Raw genomic sequence first — 23,035 nt, 5'->3', positions numbered from 1 at the left:
AGCTGCGACAGCGACTGCATGTTAAATAGATACTAGCATGAAGGTCAGGTATAGAAATGCATGTCAGGTATTGTAGAACATAGTACCAACTAGAATATTGCTACGGTGACGCCATTATTTCCTATGGAAGTCGAGTGGAGGTGTCGACGTGCACGTTTCAACAGAAGACGAATTCAACGTTTCGACAGCAACTAGCTGTCACAAGCTACTAACATGTATATGAGACGATTATCGTAATATGAGTCAGATCCCCCAGATGACAATGACCAAGCAAGTAGCAAGATAACCAGTAAAGTAGGGCACACAATACCAAAACCATTGCAAAATAATTTACATCAAAATAGCTGTAGCAAAACATCTCATTGGCCCATCAAGGTAATCAAAAACATAACACGGGGAACATAGCAAGATGAATTTCAAAAGGAAATGAGAATTTTTCTTTTTGAATGAAACATCAATGTAAACCATTTTTGACACATTTAATTTAAGTCCTAACTACTTGTAGTACAGAGAGGCTTACATAAAATACCCTTGCTCAGTTCGATGGACAGAAGACAGTTCTCTGAGAGAATCTCCCTTATTCAAATGCATTTTGTTATAAAAGAAGTAAATACAAAATTTCTCCGATTCATCTGAGCCACAGGCTGATTTACCTGATATCGCTGATCTGAATTCACAGTTCTTACACGTTTCATTACATTTTTCGTAGACAAAATTAAAAATTTCCGTAGGAAAGGAGCACCCATTCGCGCAAGAAAATCACTGTCAAATTTTTTTTTAATATTTAAGTGTTATGACTTTCCTCAAGTAATGTTTTACGGTCTGCACGCCTGTACGTATTGTTGTCGCAGCTCTGAAATCGCCTTCTGCTGAATGACGCATATCGATACCATAACGTTGTCTCACAGGATTTGCGTCGCTTAACCACTACTCTTGCTGACATACAGTTTAATGGTACGCAATAAATCCCCGGAAATGGCTAGCGGTTTTCTCACAACCGATTATAATTGGTCATCACTTTTATGTAAACTTTGATCACATATTCACGAAATAATGTTTATAGGAGTTTCTTTAAGTAATAAAGATGGAGCTATTTCTTCATTTGTTATTTGGTTTCGTGCAACAAGTCTGTATATACCTGACTGTAACAACTGTTTTACGTCCTGTGTACCTAATTGGCTACCGGTGTCGTAATTCGGAATACGGTGGGCGGAGCATCGCGTATTTAAGCAGCAACTGCGTTACTGTCCTGGTCAGTTAACCTTCTCAGTTACTCGCTCTATTCACTTCCACAGCTTACCATCATGAGTATAATTTCTTCTTTTAATATTTGTTATGTATGATGTCTTTTATATATCACTTCTAATATCATAGATTTCTCTGAATCTGTTTTATGATCATATTTCGGTATGAGGATCTGAGGATGGTCAAAAAGTGACCGAAACCCGTTACCAGCGAAATAAATGTTTTTGTAGTATACACTGTTTGTGCCCATTTTTGAAATATCTTTAGCCAGAACGCTGTTTTTCCACGAGAAATGTTCTGAAAATTTAGCAATTATACGTCGTAAAGCCACCACTATGGCAATGTGGCTAGTAAAACGCGAGCCATGCAACGACGAGCGCGCGCGCGCGCAGTGGATTTCTATTTAAACTAACTTGCGCAAACTAACGTTTATTACACACAGTTACTAATTAAATTATCTGAAAGTATTATTTGTTTCAGCTGAACGGTCAGAGCAATTGAAACTTTATATTCCCGTCCACGGCTAGTTACGTTGTACCAGTATTTTCTGTGATATTTGTTGGGTATAGTTTGAGTATTCAGTCAACTGCGCAAAAAGTACTACGTGGTAATGATCATACGCAGTACTACTACTACCGATAAAGCGATACGCTAAGGCAGTCGGTCAACGGTCCTGCCACGGTGACGCTTACAAGTTCGGGTTAGATCACCGGAGTTAAGCACTGTCGGTCGTGATAGGGCCTGGACTGGATGACCCACAGGGATGGACTAAGCCACGTGATGCCCTTGAGGAGCTACTTGACCAAGGAGTAGTGGCTAAAGGTCATGAAAACTGACAACGTCTGAGCTGACCGCTGGCTTCTCAATATGCTCATCCGAAAATGCTGTCAACTAAGGATGACACAGAGATCTGTTGGTGCCGTTGCGCCTTCCGATGCCTGTTCGGAAGAACTTCTGATGTAGTACGATAGTCTACGTTTGGTGCAATGTTGTTAATAACGAAATATACTGGCCACACATTTTAATTTCTGCTAATGCACAAAGAGCAAAAATAAACTTTTATTCTAACTATAGTCGAGACAGCGCTAGAAGTTCCTTGACAGTTGGTAGCGCTGTTGCAAGGTATCAGCTATAAAGCCCTAATTGCCGCAAGCGAAAACAGTACCTGTGAACAGACCTGTGACAACACGGAGGCGTTCCCATTGACACGTTTCCAAAATCGCGTAACGTGAATAGTTGAGGTACGCCCGTGAAGTTGCTACGCCCAGCCCACTGCAACAGGCAATGATGAACATTAGCCTACTTAACTATCGTATGGTCAATCAGTAAGTGTGGACTAAGACAATGTGAAAAAGAAACAGACTTCAAATTCTGAACATCCTTTTGTTTCTCAAATAACACAATTTATATAGGATGTATGAAATTCCTGCCCCCAAATTCGCTACAGCGTAGGCTCGTGCGAGTAGAGGTTGCCCCATGCTCTCGAAAATTCCTGGAATGTTTCGAAAAATCAATGTGGGATCAGAAACTACAGCGAAAAGCTCTTCACAAACGTTGACTTCGGCGAGCTTACCACAGTGTGTCTCGCGTTCTGATTTTCTGGCTATAGCTCCACAACGATGCGTTCCTGACTTGCTGTTATTTGCTTGACTCGAAATCCCATACACTGCTCTGAGCTTATTATCAGGATTTCCTTCTGCACCCTGTGCATCACATTTTGCTTCGAATGTTTCAGCCAATCAGTACTAAAAACATTGCATACCTATGCTTTTTAAGCTCGTCGTGCAATGAATAAGAACATTCTCTTGAACAGGAACGCATCTGTGTTTGCGACTGTAGGTTTTGACCAACTGTACGATTCTGTGAGTTAGCGTGTGGCTTATCTCTTTCTCTTCCCCCACCCACCCTCTCTCTCTCTCTCTCTCTCTCTCTCTCTCTCTCTCTGTCTCCACCTCCCCCAAACGACAACAACCGACTTTATTACACCCCGCTTTCTCATTTTATACATCTTTTAAAATGTTTCACCCTTCAATTAACCCATCAGTCTATTAACAATTAGCGATTTTAAGTCGGAACGACTATGATACAGTTTCAAAAACTGTCTTTAATTTTACTTTGCTTCATTGAGGTTATCAACATTTATCGTAGGTAATGGTGTGATTGAAGGGATACCAATTAGGCTCCGCTGTTTCTCTCAAAGCAATGACTTTTTTAGTGCAAAACGTTCTTCGACCACAAGTACATAAATTACATATTTTTCTACGAACAGTTTACGATGAGTTGTCATTTAAGTCCTCTGAAACTCATGTACTTTCTTTCTTTAGCATCGGAAACCATTTTCAGGCTTCGTCTGTCTGTGAAATAAATGCAGTGTTACATCTCAGAATCTTATCTCATTTGTGGAAATAAATATTTCTGCTTGGGACATGTTTCATAGAGATTATCTTCATTCTCCCCGCAGATATAAAAAGAAAATATATAGATGTCCATCCCTGTAACACATGCGCAGAAGAAGCGGACATATGTGTCCGTTGTCGATGAAGAACGCAACCTAAAATGAAATGGGAATTCTGTGATAAAGAGTCGTGTAATGGTAATGTCTTTGGTGTACTGTACAGTGCGCGCCACTGATGCATCATGGAATTTTACAGGCCATTTGGCTCTTTGCAGAATTTGGAATTAGAGCCGCCAGATGAATCGCTCTTAATAATTTACAGCCAAATTTAAGTGAAAATACTTTAATAAGTATCTTTTGATTGTCAGGCATTGGAGAAATATATGGACACATTCAACGAAGAAGGACACTTACTTTGCCAAAATCTGATGGCAACGGGTGGTGCAGAGGTGGACTTGTATCCAATCATAAGCCTGAGCACGATGCGCATTATTGTGTCTACCATTTGCGGCCTGGAGATGGATCGTCTAGAACCAGATCCAAGCAAACAAGCTGAGCTAGTCGCCATCATCTTTAAAGCATTGAAAACAGTGCCGGTAAGTTTATAAAACTTCTAAAAGCATGTTAATGCTAAGACTTGCTCTCTTGTTTTCATCACTATATGGACTAGCTTCAAATGAAATTGTTCAGTTTGGTCTGATAAAGATCTAGTATCCGCTTCAGATAACATAAGTGAAAAATACTCTTCCATGTTCATTTTCAACAGCTAGAACTCGAAAAATACTCTTCCATGTTCATTTTCAACAGCTAGAACTTAATGACAACTTTGTTTCTGATCCCACTGAAAATAAATTAGATTGTCATTCTAGAACGGATTAATTTTTTTTCTTTAATGAGAAACGAAAAGGGCACCCCATAAGACTTAAATCCATGATGCAACTCTACACTGGCAGTCTGCTTTTGAGTACGTTATTACCATTAGAAGAGAAACTTTAAACCAACAGTTGTACAATAGAAATATCCTCGTTAGGAGTTGTTTTACACAAAGAATCGTGAATAAGATGACACTTTATTACAGCGAAACCAGCGTTGAACCACATTCTCGACGTATCACCTGAACATAAATTACGCAGTTAAATTAAATCAGAGAGACAGAGGGGTTTATGGACAGAAGGCAAAGAATGTGGGAAATATGTACACTGGGGCAGGCCATGCAGGCTCCAAGATCCAATCTAGATACCTGAAATTATTCGTGATAGACATTCAAGGTGGGAACTTCTATTTTTCGACATTCCTTAAAACGCTGTTAATGCTAGCAATACCAATGTGTGTGATTTGTGTAGGTGGAGGAGGGCGATCTGAGGAAGGGTACTTAATGATCAGCTCTTGTAAATAATGTAGTCTGCTCGTGAACCTTATATTTTAAAATTTTGAACAAGTTATTTATTCTTTTTAATGAATTCTTCTACCAGGTTCTATAATTGCTTGTAATTTCTTCAGTTAACCTCAATCCACTGATCAAAAAATATAAGTATTAACCGCAGATCTGACTTTTCAGAATAAAAATGTCATGTTCTATACTTTGATTTTCAGGACCGTGCTCACTTATATCTACGTTAATTCACCAAAAAACCAACAAGAAATGGCAAGGGTGAACTGCTCTGGCTTATGTTTCTAATGAACTCCTTAAATTTATTTAGGTTCGCTACTTCTTACACTACTTCATTTCCTTCTTTTAGCGCATGTACCATTCTACTACAACATTCCCAAGTTTCGCCAGAACAAGCTAAGCATTCGACTGCGGAAGATCAAGTGATGTACTCTCGATTATTACCATCAGTTTACCCACTTCCTCTGTTGACATGGGTAAGTTAGGAATTTCTTATGACCCACTACAGCATCTGAATCAATAAAACGTTAATGTTAGTACTAAAATGTAGATCTGCTGGGTAGATCTCCACTGTAATTGGAAGGAAAATTTCGTGTAACGTTGATGTATATTCGATTCTTAAAACCGAAACATGTAGCGCAACCTTAATAAGTAAAAACTGATATTCTCTATCAACTTATAAAAGTGCTCATGATGGTACTATGTTACTCATCAGACAAGGTATGAGAACTGTGGTCTGCTGGGGAGTGGCGCTTAAAACAGGTCTGTAAGTCGTCACAGCAAATTTATATTTATCAGCCTGCCTGACAATATTTTAACACAAAAACAATTTTATGACGAGTGCACGTTGTGCATGTGTAACAAAACGATTGCTCTGTGCACTCCAAGAAGAGGAATACATTTTAGACTGGTGATCCATACCCCCCCCCCCATGAACCATGGACCTTGCCGTTGGTGGGGAGGCTTGCGTGCCTCAGCGATACAGATGGCCGTACCGTAGGTGCAACGACAACGGAGGGGTATCTGTTGAGAGGCCAGACAAACATGTGGTTCCTGAAGAGGGGCAGCAGCCTTTTCAGTAGTTGCAGGGGCAACAGTCTGGATGACTGACTGATCTGGCCTTGTAACATTAACCAAAACAGCCTTGCTGTGCTGGTACTGCGAACGGTTGAAAGCAAGGGGAAACTACAGCCGTAATTTTTCCCGAGGACATGCAGCTCTACTGTATGATTAAATGATGATGGCGTCCTCTTGGGTAAAATATTCCGGAGGTAAAATAGTCCCCCATTCGGATCTCCGGGCGGGGACTACTCAGGAGGACGTCGTTATCAGGAGAAAGAAAACTGGCGTTCTACGGATCGGAGCGTGGAATGTCAGATCCCTTAATCGGGCAGGTAGGTTAGAAAATTTAAAAAGGGAAATGGATAGGTTAAAATTAGATATAGTGGGAATTAGTGAAGTTCGGTGGCAGGAGGAACAAGACTTTTGGTCAGGTGATTACAGGTTTATAAATACAAAATCAAATAGGGGTAATGCAGGAGTAGGTTTAATAATGAATAAAAAAATAGGAGTGCGGGTTAGCTACTACAAACAGCATAGTGAACGCATTATTGTGGCCAAGATAGACACAAAGCCCATGCCAACTACAGTAGTTCAAGTTTATATGCCAACTAGCTCTGCAGATGATGAAGAAATTGATGAAATGTACGACGAGATAAAAGAAATTATTCAGGTAGTGAAGGGAGACGAAAATTTAATAGTCATCGGTGACTGGAATTCGTCAGTAGGAAAAGGGAGAGAAGGAAACATAGTAGGTGAATATGGATTGGGGGAAAGGAATGAAAGAGGAAGCCGCCTTGTAGAATTTTGCACAGAGCACAACTTAATCATAGCTAACACTTGGTTCAAGAATCATAAAAGAAGGTTGTATACCTGGAAGAATCCTGGAGATACTAAAAGGTATCAGATACATTATATAATGGTGAGACAGAGATTTAGGAACCAGGTTTTAAATTGTAAGACATTTCCTGGGGCAGATGTGGATTCTGACCACAATCTACTGGTTATGAACTGCAGATTGAAACTGAAGAAACTGCATAAAGGTGGTAATTTAAGGAGATGGGACCTAGATAAACTGAAAGAACCAGAGGTTGTAGAGAGTTTGAGGGAGAGCATAAGGGAACAATTGACAGGAATGGGGGAAAGAAATACAGTAGAAGAAGAATGGGTAGCTCTGAGGGATGAAGTAGTGAAGGCAGCAGACGATCAAGTAGGTAAAAAGACGAGGGCTAATAGAAATCCTTGGGTAACAGAAGAAATATTGAATTTAATTGATGAAAGGAGAAAATATAAAAATGCAGTAAATGAAGCAGGCAAAAAGGAATACAAGCGTCTAAAAAATGAGATCGACAGGAAGTGCAAAATGGCTAAGCAGGGATGGCTAGAGGACAAATGTAAGGATGTAGAGACTTGTCTCACTAGGGGTAAGATAGATACTGCCTACAGGAAAATTAAAGAGACCTTTGGAGAGAAGAGAACCACTTGTATGAATATCAAGAGCTCAGATGGCAACCCAGTTCTAAGCAAAGAAGGGAAGGCAGAAAGGTGGAAGGAGTATATAGAGGGTTTATACAAGGGCGATGTACTTGAGGACAATATTATGGAAATGGAAGAGGATGTAGATGAAGACGAAATGGGAGATAAGATACTGCGTGAAGAGTTTGACAGAGCACTGAAAGACCTGAGTCGAAACAAGGCCCCGGGAGTAGACAACATTCCATTAGAACTACTGATGGCCTCGGGAGAGCCAGTCCTGACAAAACTCTACCATCTGGTGAGCACGATGTATGAGACAGGCGAAATACCCTCAGACTTCAAGAAGAATATAATAATTCCAATCCCAAAGAAAGCAGGTGTTGACAGATGTGAAAATTACCGGACTATCAGTTTAATAAGTCACAGCTGCAAAATACTAACGCGAATTCTTTACAGACGAATGGAAAAACTGGTAGAAGCCGACCTCGGGGAAGATCAGTTTGGATTCCGTAGAAATGTTGGAACACGTGAGGCAATACTGACCTTAAGACTTATCTTAGAAGCTAGATTAAGAAAAGGCAAACCTACGTTTCTAGCATTTGTTGACTTAGAGAAAGCTTTTGACAATGTTAACTGGAATACTCTCTTTCAAATTCTGAAGGTGGCAGGGGTAAAATACAGGGAGCGAAAGGCTATTTACAATTTGTACAGAAACCAGATTGCAGTTATAAGAGTCGAGGGGCATGAAAGGGAAGCAGTGGTTGGGAAAGGTGTGAGACAGGGTTGTAGCCTCTCCCCGATGTTATTCAATCTGTATATTGAGCAAGCAGTAAAGGAAACAAAAGAAAAATTCGGAGTAGGTATTAAAATCCATGGAGAAGAAGTAAAAACTTTGAGGTTCGCCGATGACATTGTAATTCTGTCAGAGACAGCAAAGGACTTGGAAGAGCAGTTGAACGGAATGGACAGTGTCTTGAAAGGAGGATATAAGATGAACATCAACAAAAGCAAAACGAGGATAATGGAATGTAGTCAAATTAAGTCGGGTGATGCTGAGGGAATTAGGTTAGGAAATGAGACACTTAAAGTAGTAAAGGAGTTCTGCTATTTAGGGAGTAAAATAACCGATGATGGTCGAAGTAGAGACGATATAAAATGTAGACTGGCAATGGCAAGGAAAGCGTTTCTCAAGAAGAGAAATTTGTTAACATCAAGTATAGATTTAAGTGTCAGGAAGTTGTTTCTGAAAGTATTTGTATGGAGTGTAGCCATGTATGGAAGTGAAACATGGACGATAACTAGTTTGGACAAGAAGAGAATAGAAGCTTTCGAAATGTGGTGCTACAGAAGAATGCTGAAGATAAGGTGGGTAGATCACGTAACTAATGAGGAGGTACTGAATAGGATTGGGGAGAAGAGAAGTTTGTGGCACAACTTGACTAGAAGAAGGGATCGGTTGGTAGGACATGTTTTGAGGCATCAAGGGATCACAAATTTAGCATTGGAGGGCAGCGTGGAGGGTAAAAATCGTAGAGGGAGACCAAGAGATGAATACACTAAACAGATTCAGAAGGATGTAGGTTGCAGTAGGTACTGGGAGATGAAGAAGCTTGCACAGGATAGAGTAGCATGGAGAGCTGCATCAAACCAGTCTCAGGACTGAAGACCACAACAACAACATCCATACCCGTCGTTTAGATGCTTAAATAAAGAGTTATTTTCCTTCACGATCATTTCCACTTTACCTTTGCAATAGGCGTGAGTAGATATTCTAGCAGAGTTATGATGTACTTTTCTGGCACACTGTCATCATTGATGACGTTATAGGAATTACCACCTCCTTAACAGTAGTCGGACACATACCAATTTCCCTATGTATAAAATGCCAGGAAATTAAAAATTTGCGAAAAATTCAAATTTTAGCGAGCTTTTCTCCTATACTGTGTAAGTTGAGTTGTTGTCCTAAGATTAAATTGGCGGTAGTCATGCTGGCTGACCTGAAATACTTGCGCAGCTCTATGACGTCAGAATCAAAGTCCAGGGATACTGCTATAACCTTAGTATGGTGTCATAATTCAAGACTGCAGACCTGGAATATAATATGGCCACCGAGCTTGGCAACCAGGGCATGCTCGCTCTGGTCCATGTTGTCAGAAACGAGGATATCGGATCGTGGTGCAGCCTTAGCATAATGTCATAATCGAAGACCTAGAATACTGGCGCAGCTCTAATATAACGTCAGAATGCCAGAAAACAGCGAAGTAACTTGCATGCAGAACCCTGTAGAGGTATTTTTAGCAGACAGGTCATTGCATAATTCCTTCCTAAGTTAGGTGATTTATCATGCTTATAGAGTGGTATGTACTTGGTCAGCACATGAAGTCATACAAAATCATAATTTTAAGTCTGAAATACATACAAGTAGTGTTAGGCACAGTTGCATCTTTTTGTAAGCAAACATGGAGAAGAGAAAGAACCATCCAAACAGTCTACTGCTGCCGCATTACCTGCAGTAGCTAACTGTGTCCATGCTAACACTCACCATAGTCACATTGCGTTAGCCTCTTTTGTACGGTGGCAAAATTCTTGATGGCCAGACCGCTTGAAAAGTCCGGAATAGCATCGTAAAGTAACCTGCAACCCCCACACACATTCTTATTGGGAATGGAGCAACAAATACATGCTCATCCGTAGCCCTGGTGGTGCACATTTGTGCAGTGAATGTGAAGGAAGGAAAAAAAAGAAAACAAGAAAGAGTCGGGGACTATCATATAAAAATACCCTCGAATATTTCTCTGTGGAATGAATGATGTCCGTTTAATCAGCAGTAATATAATCGACTATCACAACGTCGCCTAACATGGGAACTTATGCAATATGTACCAGGTGTGTACTGGAAAATTTGCAAATAAAATACGCTTATACTTACTTACTAGTCGAATCGTACCATCAAAAATGTAGCAAATACATATAATGGAAAAGTACCACATTTTCTCTGAGAGTGGTGGTCAGTACCCTACCTGTATAGTATATTTAAAAACCAAAAACTGAACTGCCATCCCCAGCAGAGTACAGCGCCAATTGACGGCAGACGACTACAGCATGGCCAGCCAAAAAAAGGACACTATATTCATCTGATGAGAAGAATACGAATGCTACACCTTGAGAATGCAAGCAGAGGACTAACGGGAAATCATTTTTCTGTGTCATGCATCACTAGAGCAGCAGAGATGATCTCCAGCACAACCCAGCTGACCACTGACGGCTCATGTGGCAAACCTCTCTCCAGACCTGGCCCACAAGTGTGTTAGTGTATATTATGGTGCATACTTAACATCAATTGTATCTGTAGTATTTCTAAATGGCGACAGGTGACGTACATACAAGTAATTGAATTTACATACACATTTTATGATGAAATCAACGACTATCGCAACGAAATCTATGAAATTTTCACCTAAAGAAGACTGCCATTTCAAAGTCTAGTCATATGTTAACAAAAGGAAAATTGTACTGGCAGCGCTGAATTTTACTTTGAAAAGAGTGAACATTCGTTGAATTGTCATGTTAAAGTATACCCAGATTTTCTCTGTCATTCAGGCATAATAGCTCTGAAAAGTTAGAGCGGAAGTCACGGAAATGGTACTGAGGCTGCAACAGTATTTCAGTTCAGCCAGAGCCAACATGACAGGAATCGTGTAGTGAAGTTCATATGAAAGGCCTTCCACCTCACCATGTGTTCCATGGCATCCACATTACATCATGTATCTTCATATGATTTGTAAATGGACATAGCCGACATGCATACAGAAAACCGTTCAGTGTAAAGTCTACTAACATGTGGCAGCACCTATCCACTGAATTATGATGTTATGGTGCTCCCACCTCTGCTACAGAACTAAAACCACAACAGCCAGGAAACTGAGGGTTTGCATGTACATTTGCAAAATAGTTGTGTGAGTGATATAACAGCTTGCTAATATTTCCAAGAAGTCTAAGCCTCCCATCCACTTCTCCTGTCCTTTACAAAGCTAAATAAAGACTCAACCTTAACCACTATATGGATTGAAAAGTCTCAGTTTTTTCGATGTCAGTGTGTCATAGGATTTGTATCTGTCACTTACCGTACCTTATGATATGATTACTGTTTGTCTTTGTAAAGGCAAATACTGTGGTTATAAATGGCACTCTGACACCATCTCCTTCTTTAGCTAGACGCTATAAATTCAATAAGTTGACTGTAGACTCGTAAATAGTGCTGGAGTTTATGCAATCGAGTTCCATGTAGTCAACATGTAAGTGGGCCATTGTAGCAAATGAATTTTTGTTAACTGCACTTATTCCGCACCTTCGAAAAGTCAGCAAACTGCTTCCCAGCAACTAGATGCATAACGCCGACTTCTTATAAAGCAATGGACATGCTGCAGAATACCGTTCCACAGTCTACATCTCCATATTGCACATGATATCAGATATCTCTATAAGATTTGTAAAAGGATGCAGCGGTCATTCACTCAAAGAATCGTTGAATGTATGTTGAATAACATGAGGTACCACTATCATCTGAAATGTCATGTTAAGGTGTTCCTACCTCTGGTAGCGATCCAAGACCGCAACAGCTAGGATACTGAGTGTTCCATACCAATTTTAACGAATAATGGTGCCCTCTTGGATCCACTCACAAATTCCACATGTTATTCCATATTATGCTCATACTATTTAACAATGACGAGACACATACTGACAACATAATCGAAGGGTAGTTTAAGATATGTCCACCACAGGTTGACTCACCCCACAGATATGCATATCACAGAGTACAAGTCATACAGGTTCACCACACCCAAGTGCTTGAAAGTTACTTGACAGTGAACACCTATTGAATAATCGTTCTCTCACGGCCTCACATGTGAGTATAATAGTAAAGAGAATGAATAGCAGTGATATTAGATATACTCCACAATTCATTGAATGGAGGTCTGCGGAGCAACATAGTTACTTTTTCTATGGTTTGAGGCTTAGCAGAACCAGCATCAAAGTCTTTAATACCACATTTATCACACCTCATAATAAACAACACATGCAGCTCACCTCAGAACACACACTACAAACTACAGTCCACAACAAACTCTAATTACAAACATCTCAACATCCTACACAAAAAACCACTCTCATTACCTCATCATACAACAAAGAATACACATGCAACACACCACTATCGAAACAGCAGGGGCCACGATAGACTATACATGACAGACCACACCACAGAAGAAGACACAAAAAGACAAATAATCACACACACGACACACCATAAGCAACAATCCATACAACTAATCTATAAAGCACTCTCTCTCTCTCTCTCTCTCTCTCTCTCTCTCTCTCTCTCTCTCTCTCTCGCTCACACACACACACACACACAAACACACATTATACACCACAAACACCATGCAACACGCTACACATGATACCATACATCATCTCAAACCACACAGCACTATACATGGCACAGGCAACACCACGCCATGCCATACCAATTACTGTATCACGGATCATGTTCCACACATACCACACACCTACACAACAAAAGCCACATCACAGAATCAGCACATCTAACACTGCACACACTAAATCTGTCACACATTCTACACATCCCAAACCAATCATGCACCACATTTTCGTTTTGTGTGAACTAAAAGGCTGCTTGTACAGGAAAATGTGTGACAATAATTCATATAGCTATGTTGGTCACTGTTGCTCAGGTGGTATAGTACAAGTACTTGAAGAAGTAGTATCACATTCAACATATTCAAACAGTAGATCTCATGGAGAATTCAGATTGCAGTAGGTTCCCAGATACCTACTAAGGATTTCAACTACAAGTACTGCGCTGACACAGATCCCCTGTTGACGGCTGACAATATTATTTCTTAACTAACACCAACTTTGAGAATAGGTACAACACATTTAATGGAATTTTGACATCAGTGTAAATGAAACCCACCCAACAACAACGAAAATTTACGTCAACAACGAAAGTACCATACAGTGTAGTCACTTTCAGAAACCTGTGACCTGGCTGGAAAAAAGAAAACATGTGAGAAAAACCTTATGTGAAAAAATTTTATGGTACTGTGTGGAGAAACATTATAGAGCTGATCCATCAGAACACTTCAGAATAAATGTCTGCTATGAATTTTTAGCATGTTATTCAGCAGTGATTTTCCAACACAGCAAACCACTAGCATGATGGCAGGTTTTCTATGATGTCACTCTACATGACCTAACCTGCATGGTTATAAGTTTAGAACACATTATATCACCAATGACATTTGAATGCAAAGTGGCTGATCTGGGGATATGAGTACAGTCCAGAATGGTTGTACCAATCCCCATAGCACTTTGATCGTTGAACCACCACTCAGCATTCAGGCTAACTAACCATTAGGTGGACCCACCACTTGTGCTAAATACTCTATAGTGGAATGCTGATCATAATCATTAACCATCATCTGGGATCCACGACATGCTGGAATAAGAAACTAAATATGACACTCGATTGTCCGTATTAATCCATTCGTCTCTTCCAATGCTCATTATTTTTTGTTTGTGTATATGTGTATGTTTTTCAAGGTGTCCTTTTATTTCTAACTCAAATCAACAGGTCCGTGATGCACTGGATGTACACTACTGGCCATTAAAATTGCTACACCAACAAGAAATGCAGATGATAAAGGGGTATTCATTGGACAAATATATTATACTAGGACTGACATGTGATTACATTTTCACGCAAATTGGGTGCATAGATCCTGAGAAATCAGTACCCAGAACAACCACCTCTGGCCGTAATAACGGCCTTGATATGCCTGGGCATTGAGTCAAACAGAGATTGGATGGCATGTACAGGTACATCTGCCCATGCAGCTTCAACACCACAGTTCATCAAGAGTAGTGACTGGCGTATTGTGGCGACCCTGTTGCTCGCCACCATTGACCAGACGTTTTCAATTGGTGAGAGATCTGGAGAATGTGCTGCCCAGGGCAGCAGTCGAACATTTTTTGTATCCAGAAAGGCCTATATAGGACCTGCAACATGTTGTGGTCGTGCATTATCCTGCTCAAATGTAGGGTTTTGCAGGGATCGAATGAAGGGTAGAGCCACGGGTCGTAACACATCTGAAATATAACGTCCACTGTTCGAAGTGCCGTCAATACGAACAAGAGGTGATCGAGACGTGTAACCAATGACACCCCATACCATCACGCCGGGTTGATACGCCAGTATTGCGATGACGAATACACGCTTCCAATGTGGGTTCACCGCGATGTCGCCAAACACGGATGCGACCAGCATGATGCTGTAAACAAAACCTGGATTCATCCGAAAAAATGACGTTTTGCCATTCGTGCACCCAGGTTCGTCGTACACCATCGCAGGCGCTCCAGTCTGTGATGCAGAGTCAAGGGTAACCGCAGCCATGGTCTCCGAGCTGATAGTCCATGCTGCTGCAAACGTCGTCGAACTGTTCGTGCAGATGGTTGTTGTCTTGCAAACGTCCCCATCTGTTGACTCAAGGATCGAGACGTGGCTGCACGATCAGTTACAGCCATGCGGATAAGATGGCTGTCATCTCGACTGCTAGTGATACGAGGCCGTCGGGATCCAGCACGGCGTTCCGTATTAACCTCCTGAACCCATCGATTCCATATTCTGCTAATAGTCATTGGATCTCGACCAACGCGAGCAGCAATGCCGTGGTAGGATAAACCGCAATCGCAATAGGCTACAATCCGACCTTTATCAAAGTCGGAAACGTGATGGTACGCATTTCTCCTCCTTACACGAGGCCTCACCAGGCAACGCCTGCCAACTGCTGTTTATGGGGTGGGATCAACTATGCAGTAAGTTGAAACACACCGACGGCACATAACAATGTACATTCCATTCCCTTGATATGTCGGTATCTCTAAGTGGAGTTTACAGATGACGTTCTTAAAGTACTAGTCCTCCAGTTGAGTTGCATGAAATACATGCTGAATTTAAAGCATATAAAAACAGTTATTTGGAAAGTATTGCTGAGTGATGATTAGGTTTACTGTGGCAAAAGAAGAATGATAATATAATTTTTAAGGATGGTGGTTTCTCACTATTCACAAAGAACCAAATGTGAATTAACAATCCACATTACATATATACCATGAGACTTAACAGTTTAAATGTTGGAGAGGGAGGACCTTAGTAGTTCAAACATTTGGAAGATCAGAGAGACGTTACATTTTAGTTGTTGCTGTAACTCAGATAATTAGCACATTTTCGTCCTTCAGTCACATACTGTTCAGATAACAGTACACATGATGCTTTAGGAACAGCAACTGTTATAGGTTCCTGAATTATATTATTAGAACCATCCCTTGAAATAATTAATACATCTTTATTGTGAACTACAGCATCTATAAAAAAAAACCTTTCATCATAAAATTTACTCCATATACGATTTCGCATTCATACAGTACAGGTGACAATAGTTTGGGTAGGGCTTCTTTACATTTATGGAAGCGACTATCATCACATGCCATTTGCTTCCATGGCTGAGTATGTACATCATGACAGCCAAATCACAAGCACTTACTTTCTAATATGTCTCACATGGCGTGTGGCACACATCAGATGGGTATAAATAGGATCAGCTAATACAGGAGGTGTTGTCATCTCAAATTTAGAAGTTTGTTTAAGAAACATTATACTATCAATTCACTTTTAGCTTTGTCTAATGAGAGGAAGCAGTAATCGCATTTTGCTGGAGAAGAAATCCACTGAGATAAGTGACATTGCCAAAGAGCAGATTATCATTATGCAGAGCTTGTGAACGAGAATCTCAGCGAATATTGTCGGATATTCACGTACTATTGTCGTAATCATCTAAGGAAAGTGATAGAAGGGCAGTGAAGCTACCACTAGGCGCTAAGTTGTAGGACATCCAGGACTCTTCGCAGTACTTGCGGTTTGGAGGCTGGTCTGCTATGTAACGCAGGATAACAATCTGTAGCACCTGTGGCGAAAGTGTAGAATGCCGGTGGACGCATCTGTGTTTCGGAGCACACCATTCAGCGCACATTGTAGAACAAGGGTCTCCGTCGAAGACGAGCGCTACGTGTTCACGTGCTGGCCCAAAGACATCATCAATTACAATTGTAGTGGGTTTGGGATATGTCAAATTGAACGTGTATCACTGGAAACGGGTCGGCGTGGTGAATGGTTCAAATGGTTCAAATCGCTCTGAGCACTATGGGGCTTAACATCTGAGGTCATCAGTCTTCTAGAACTTAGAATACTTAAACTTAACTAACCTAAGGACATCATACACATCCATGCCTGAGGCAGGATTCGAACCTGCGACCGTAGCGGTAGCGCAGTTCCAGACTGAAGCGCTTTGAACCGCTCGGCCACAACGGCCGGCTGCGCGGTGGATGAATCACGTTTTTCTACATCACGTTGACAGTCGTCTCCACAAACGCCGACACGCAATCAAACAGCTCCTCAAAACGTGCAGCGCGCCGTGGACGCAGACTGGTGGAAGTGGTATTAAGTTACACTAGACATTCTCTTGCACTTTCATGGGACATGTCTGAGTAATTGAAACCACCATAACAGCTGTGAATCATCTGCATCCCTCCATGCTTGATTTCTTCCCTGACGATTATGTCATCTTTAAACAGTGTAACTGTTCGTGTGTCGAAGCTACAATTGTGCTACAGTGATTTCAGGAGCATGATAGTGAAATCATGTTAATTTCTTGGCCACCAAAGTCACTTTATGTGTATCCGATGGTTCCGATCTGTGTCGATATCGAGCACTGTCACAGCATACTCAAATTTTTGTTTTCTTTTTCCTTCATTGTAATTTCATTCCTCTGCCCCATATGGGCCTTGACCGCTGGCAGCGGCCCAGTCCACCGCTCGTCAGCCAAAAATGCTTTAACAAAAATACAAGGGGAACTCTCACAAAAAATGGGGTAAAAAGCGGACATAAAAATACAGTAAATAGAGATGATGGGAGTTAAAATATACATTTATATGGGGACATTGGTCAACAAGTAGAAAGTCGACATAAAGTTAAATGAATACAGCTGGCAATTCGTTGCATACTTAAAATCACTCGAGTCAAACACAAGTTAAAAGTCGGCCACTGTATAAAAATCACACAGAGCAAGACACTTAAAAACTAAAATCATTGGAAACGACGAAAGTCGACATAAAGTTAAAAGAACACAGCGGGCAATTCATTGCGCACTTAAAATCATTGGAGTCAAACATAAGTTAAAAGTCGGCTACAGTATAAAAATCACACAGAGACACATAAAAACAAGACCAATGGAACGACGGAATACTCACAAAAATAATAACCGCTGGTAGGAACTTGCCGAAAGACTGGCGGTCGGAGAGGAGGAAAAACGAGGGGAGGGGGATGTGGGGTGGGAGGAAGAGGAAAAGGGAGGGAATTGGGCGCACCAAAAGCAGGAGATCGTCAGGGCGGGAGATGAAGAGGGAAGACAAGGCAGGAGGGAGTGCAGAGACACTAGAGCACAGGAGAGGGAGGGGGCATAGGAGGGGGAAAGCAGCTCAGGAGAAGGGAAAGAAGAGGAGAGAGAACCCTGAGGAGAAGGCAGGCGGAAGGTGGGGTCAGAGTTGGTAGGAAGGTTAAATGTCAGGGTGAAGCTTATCATCCAGGACGGTTAGGTGCTGGAAGTTGTGTTGGGAATGGAGGTGGAGGGTGTGGAGATGGAGAGATGGTGGGACACAACGGTAAAGGTATGTTAACAGGCTGGGGGAGAGAGGAAGAGAGACACCAGGGGGCTGGGGGGATCGAGGTGGTGGACAATATAGAGGGAGCGGATGTGCTCAAGGAAATGAAGGTGGGGAATTGGGATGAGGTAATAGATGATGTGCGTGGGGGATGGGAGCCGGATGCGGAAGACGAGGCGGAGTGCATGGCGTTTGAGGAATTATACGGCTTTATAGAACCTGGGAGGGGGCAGAAATCGAAGCCACCTGGGCATAACAAAGGATGAGGTGGATCCAGGATTTGTAGGAGGCGTACTCAAATCAGCGGACAGTTATTTAAGGGAATTACATGACTTGTGCATAGACACCTGGTGCCTGTACCAATGAACTGTAGAATCGTTGATATGCAAAATCGGTGATAAACTGTGTTACAAAGACAGCATAACAAGCTATTAAGCAGTTGGCCACAATGTTTTGAGAGTCTATGTATTTAGGTTTCTACATTGTTAATCTTCTAGATCTACATGACTACTCTGCAATTCACATTTAAGTGCTTGGCAGAGGATTCATCGAACCACAATCATACTATCTCTCTTCCATTCCACTCCCGAACAGCACGCAGGAAAAACGAACACCTAAACCTTTCTGTTCGAGCTCTGATTTCTCTTATTTTATTTTGATGATTATTCCTACCTATGTAGGTTGGGCTCAACAAAATATTTTCGCATTCGGAAGAGAAAGTTGGTGACTGAAATTTCGTAAATGGATCTCTCTTTTGAAAGAATTAGTGACGAAAATAATACCGTCAGAATTTAAGACTTCCTTTATGCACAAAAATGACAACATTTGTGCAATAGTTCATTAGGCTTCTAATAGATTGCGTTACTTGTTACATCCCCAGAATCCTGGCGTCTACTTTCAAGTATCTCATAAAATCGCTTGACATGAAATTCACAAATATGCAAATACAATTTATGCTGTCTCTTCATGTTCTAAGAGTGAGAATATTTAAATATGTTTTACAGCTTGTACTTAATTGTGGCATTGCAAAGAGTCGACCAATATATATTGCTTCGTCCTATGCATGTCTCGCGAAAAGGCCATGAATATAAAGTCAGAGAGATTCGATCCCACATAGAGGGTTACCAGCAATCCTTTCCCCTGCGAACAATTTTCGTCTGGAACAAGAAAAAGTGGAAGTGACATTGGTATACAAAATACCCTCTACCACACATCATCATGTGGTTTGCGAAGTATAGACGTAGATGTATTATAGTAATGCTCAATGGTTATCATTCTACCTATCAAAGGGAATTGCACTCTAAACTTTTATATACCCTGTTGCCAGGCATTGCGTATTAAAGTTCCTGGTTGTTGTGTTAACTTATTCAGTACTTCCCATGTTTAGTTCGACATTAATTAATACTTGTAACTGCGTAAATTGGTCTGATTTGTTTCCAGACATGCAGGTATAGTCTAAATGTATGAGAGAGGAGGAATGCGTGATGTAACAACTGACTGGTAGTCAGGATTCTTTTTGACAGGCAGTCAAAAGATTGTTCAAACATACACTTCCTTAAATGGGACAATGCCTATTGGCAATAACAAACTAAAAATCGGTTAAATTAAAATGTTCTAGTTGTTTGTTGCTTGATTCTAGTGGAAGTCGTTAACGAGGTAGAATATTTTCATAAGTTCCCAGACTGGCACTTGCACAACACCTGTGTATTGCACACTAAAAGACAACACAAATGCACACACCACTTATGCGGACTCTGACCGGTAACGGGACAACCATAGCAGATTGTGATCAAAACGACCACCGGCAACTAAAAAGGATGCTTCTAGGCTGATATGGAACGACTTCTGGACTCGTGCTAACATTTCTCTTGAGATGTCCGAGCAGGCGGCAACAATATATCATTGGATATCAAAGGATGTAGCTCGTATGTCCTTGTAGGCAGGGTCTCTCAGGTTTCCCCACAGAAAAAGCTTATAGGCGCCAAATCTACGGAATGGGCTAGCCAATACAGGTCCTCTGCGTCTAGTCCAAGGATATGGAAACAATTTGTGAAGACGTACTGTAGTACATCGTGCAATATGGACTGAACAGCCATCATGTGGATACCACAGGTTTCTCCTAGTCTGCAAAGGAATGTCTTCTAGCATCCGTGGTAGTTGGTGTATTAGGTATTAGGAGTCTCTGATACATGTGTGCATCCGGTGTTCTGTGTATGAAAAACAGGCCTATAAGCTGATGGTTCACAACTGTACACCACATGTTTACACTCCGTTGAAGCTGACGAAGCGAATATGGTTATTTAACAGACCAGTAGTGCGTGTTTCAGCAGTTTAAGTGGCCATGACTGACAAACATGGCTCATCACTAAGCAATATACATGATGGCGAGAGATGTGATAGAGATGGAACCTAGGTCAATGAAAACTCGTGGGACACTTGCCTGACTCATGCACCATCCTCGTGCGATTGTGCAGGAGCTAATGTGCGGATCAAACGCAACAGCAGGAAGAAAATTTGTCGTCACATTTTTATGTCTTTTTCGTTGACTAGGTGGAACGCTATCTCTTTCAAGCAACTGGTTGACGAAGCGGATAAATAATGACCGAGGTGTCTGAGTCCACTGAGATAGCTTACTGTGTACACCGTACAAGAACGAACTGCACTCGCCCTACGCACTCCATACACCATGAGCATGTCGACTTTTTCTACATTGGTGAGTTACACTGTCCACTCACTATCTACTGTTCGCACTGTCACATACTGACTGACTAGCAGCTCGCAATGCACGCAGTGAACACCCAAGCATACTGTAAGCTAACCTAACGAAACCATACTTAGCAACCACGCAGATTCAATGGTACAAACAAGTGTAGATGTGGAAACTTTTCTAAAAACGATATCTGGTAAGTGACTCGCATTAGACGTCTGTAACAAACACCACTGGCATTCTAATTCTTCCTACTTTAGTTTATTTATGTCAATAGGCATTGTTTCATTTAAAAAAGAGTATGTTTGCGCAAAAAATAGGCTTTCTGGTTGCTATTACAATCTGATTATTGGCTAGCAATACGATTATGTAAAAATCGCACATCAATAGCACTTTCTATTTCAAGAATATTTTAGGTGATAGTTTAAGGTGATTCACGCTGTATAATACTATTCTTTCATTGTCACTATACCTGATCATTTTGTTAACAGAAACTAATACTTCAACCGTGGAAAGCCTTTCATTGTGTTCTGTGGATGTCTCCGGAAGGTCGGGAAATTAGAAGAACGAAGAAGATTTGCAGGAACCTTATTGAAAAGTACCTCAACTGTCTAAGAGATGATGTTACTAGCATTAAGGCGAAGGAACGAACTTATTTGTCCGGTCTATATTCAGAAGTGCATTCAGAGAAGAAAGCGACAGAAGACTTCATGCGCGATGAAGTAAGTATGCACGGGTGGGAAGTAAATTGTATTATATTTTCAATTGATATGCTTAAAAATAAGTGTTTTAGATAATAAAGATCCATTTAATGAAGTTACAGAATAATTCTTTGATTCGATTTTACATTCCAGCAGAGCCAAATATGTAAATCAAACAGCCTTAGTTTCTCTACACAATCTGTCACTGACAGAAACGTATTACCATTACACAACAGGACTGTACAGTGTGCCCTCTCCAGTAAAGACTCATATGAACTATAAAGGAATACTATATAGTATTGCATCACAGAGAAAGAGTATCGAAGATTTTACAACCTCGATTTGGATTCCATGCGTAATGGGACAGAAACGCAAGCGGAAGACACATTTTTGCTACAGCCTTACAATCTGGACTGCTGTGATAATGAAGCAGTTTCGTTTCGATAATAGTATGGGGAGTGGCTAAATATTGTTTTTGAATCAACCACAGTATATGCTGAGGGAGATAGTGTCATTCAGAAATTTTGTGTGAAAGTACTGTGCTAACATGTCATGGAATTAGAGGATTTCGATGCAGTTCGATACAGTTCCTGTCTCAGTGTATTGGTGAAGTCGAATTTCATTGTGAAAATAACCTTTGATTCTGCACATTCCTGTAACCTGTGATGTTAGGCAATGCTCGCATATGCGGCAACTCAATTCCTTGTGATGCAAGATGACAAGGCATACACTAGTGGTAAACGGCAAAGACATATTTACTTCTGATTTTCCATGTTTGATTTCGACGACTGTGCTGGATAGCTGGTATCCCATTATCGAAATCTTGTACATTTTATCCCGATAAAACAAATGTCTCTTAAGCATTTGTATCGGCTAAGTGTGCAAATGTCCTAGACTTCCTCCGAAAACCTAACCTCTTTACTGGATAAATCAGTTGCGTTTTTAAGACGAGTTACGTGCTGAATGGCATTCATTGCATCGTAATGCTACACATTACCATTCAAGGAAACTACAACCCTTCTTCGACTCGTGTACAGCGAATTCTCTGATAAGGCTTTATATATAAAGTCAACCAATAATTAGCAATGACTCCACAGTTTAGGGTGAAACATTAAGTTAACGAGCTTTAAAGGAAATGATCCGAAAGGTGCAATCCTTTGAAAGGGAATTACGCAACATTTAATACTCGTAGAGTATAGGAATGTTTCCTGTTTCAATGACACTGACAGAGGAGTAGCAATATTATTGGCACTGTATCA

At 40.9% G+C, this 23,035-nt stretch overlaps 1 protein-coding gene across 2 annotated transcripts in view; it reads left to right on the top strand.

Moving 5' to 3' along the window:
- Window positions 1-23,035, top strand: part of LOC126253634 (cytochrome P450 4g15-like) — a 213,322-nt gene that overhangs the window by 124,734 nt on the left and 65,553 nt on the right. Inside the window, exons 3-4 of one of the 2 annotated variants that reach the window (XM_049955119.1) lie at window positions 4,009-4,236; window positions 21,567-21,797. In XM_049955119.1, the coding sequence (XP_049811076.1) occupies window positions 4,009-4,236; window positions 21,567-21,797 (459 nt within the window). The remainder of the gene's footprint in view (window positions 1-4,008; window positions 4,237-21,566; window positions 21,798-23,035) is intronic. The other variant, XM_049955120.1, reaches the window with a different exon arrangement.

This window comes from Schistocerca nitens, chromosome 4, assembly GCF_023898315.1.
Source record: "Schistocerca nitens isolate TAMUIC-IGC-003100 chromosome 4, iqSchNite1.1, whole genome shotgun sequence".
Classification (NCBI taxonomy): Eukaryota; Metazoa; Arthropoda; class Insecta; order Orthoptera; family Acrididae; genus Schistocerca; species Schistocerca nitens.
Note: the sequence above shows the minus strand (reverse complement) of the source record. Positions and strands in the feature narration are given on the sequence as shown.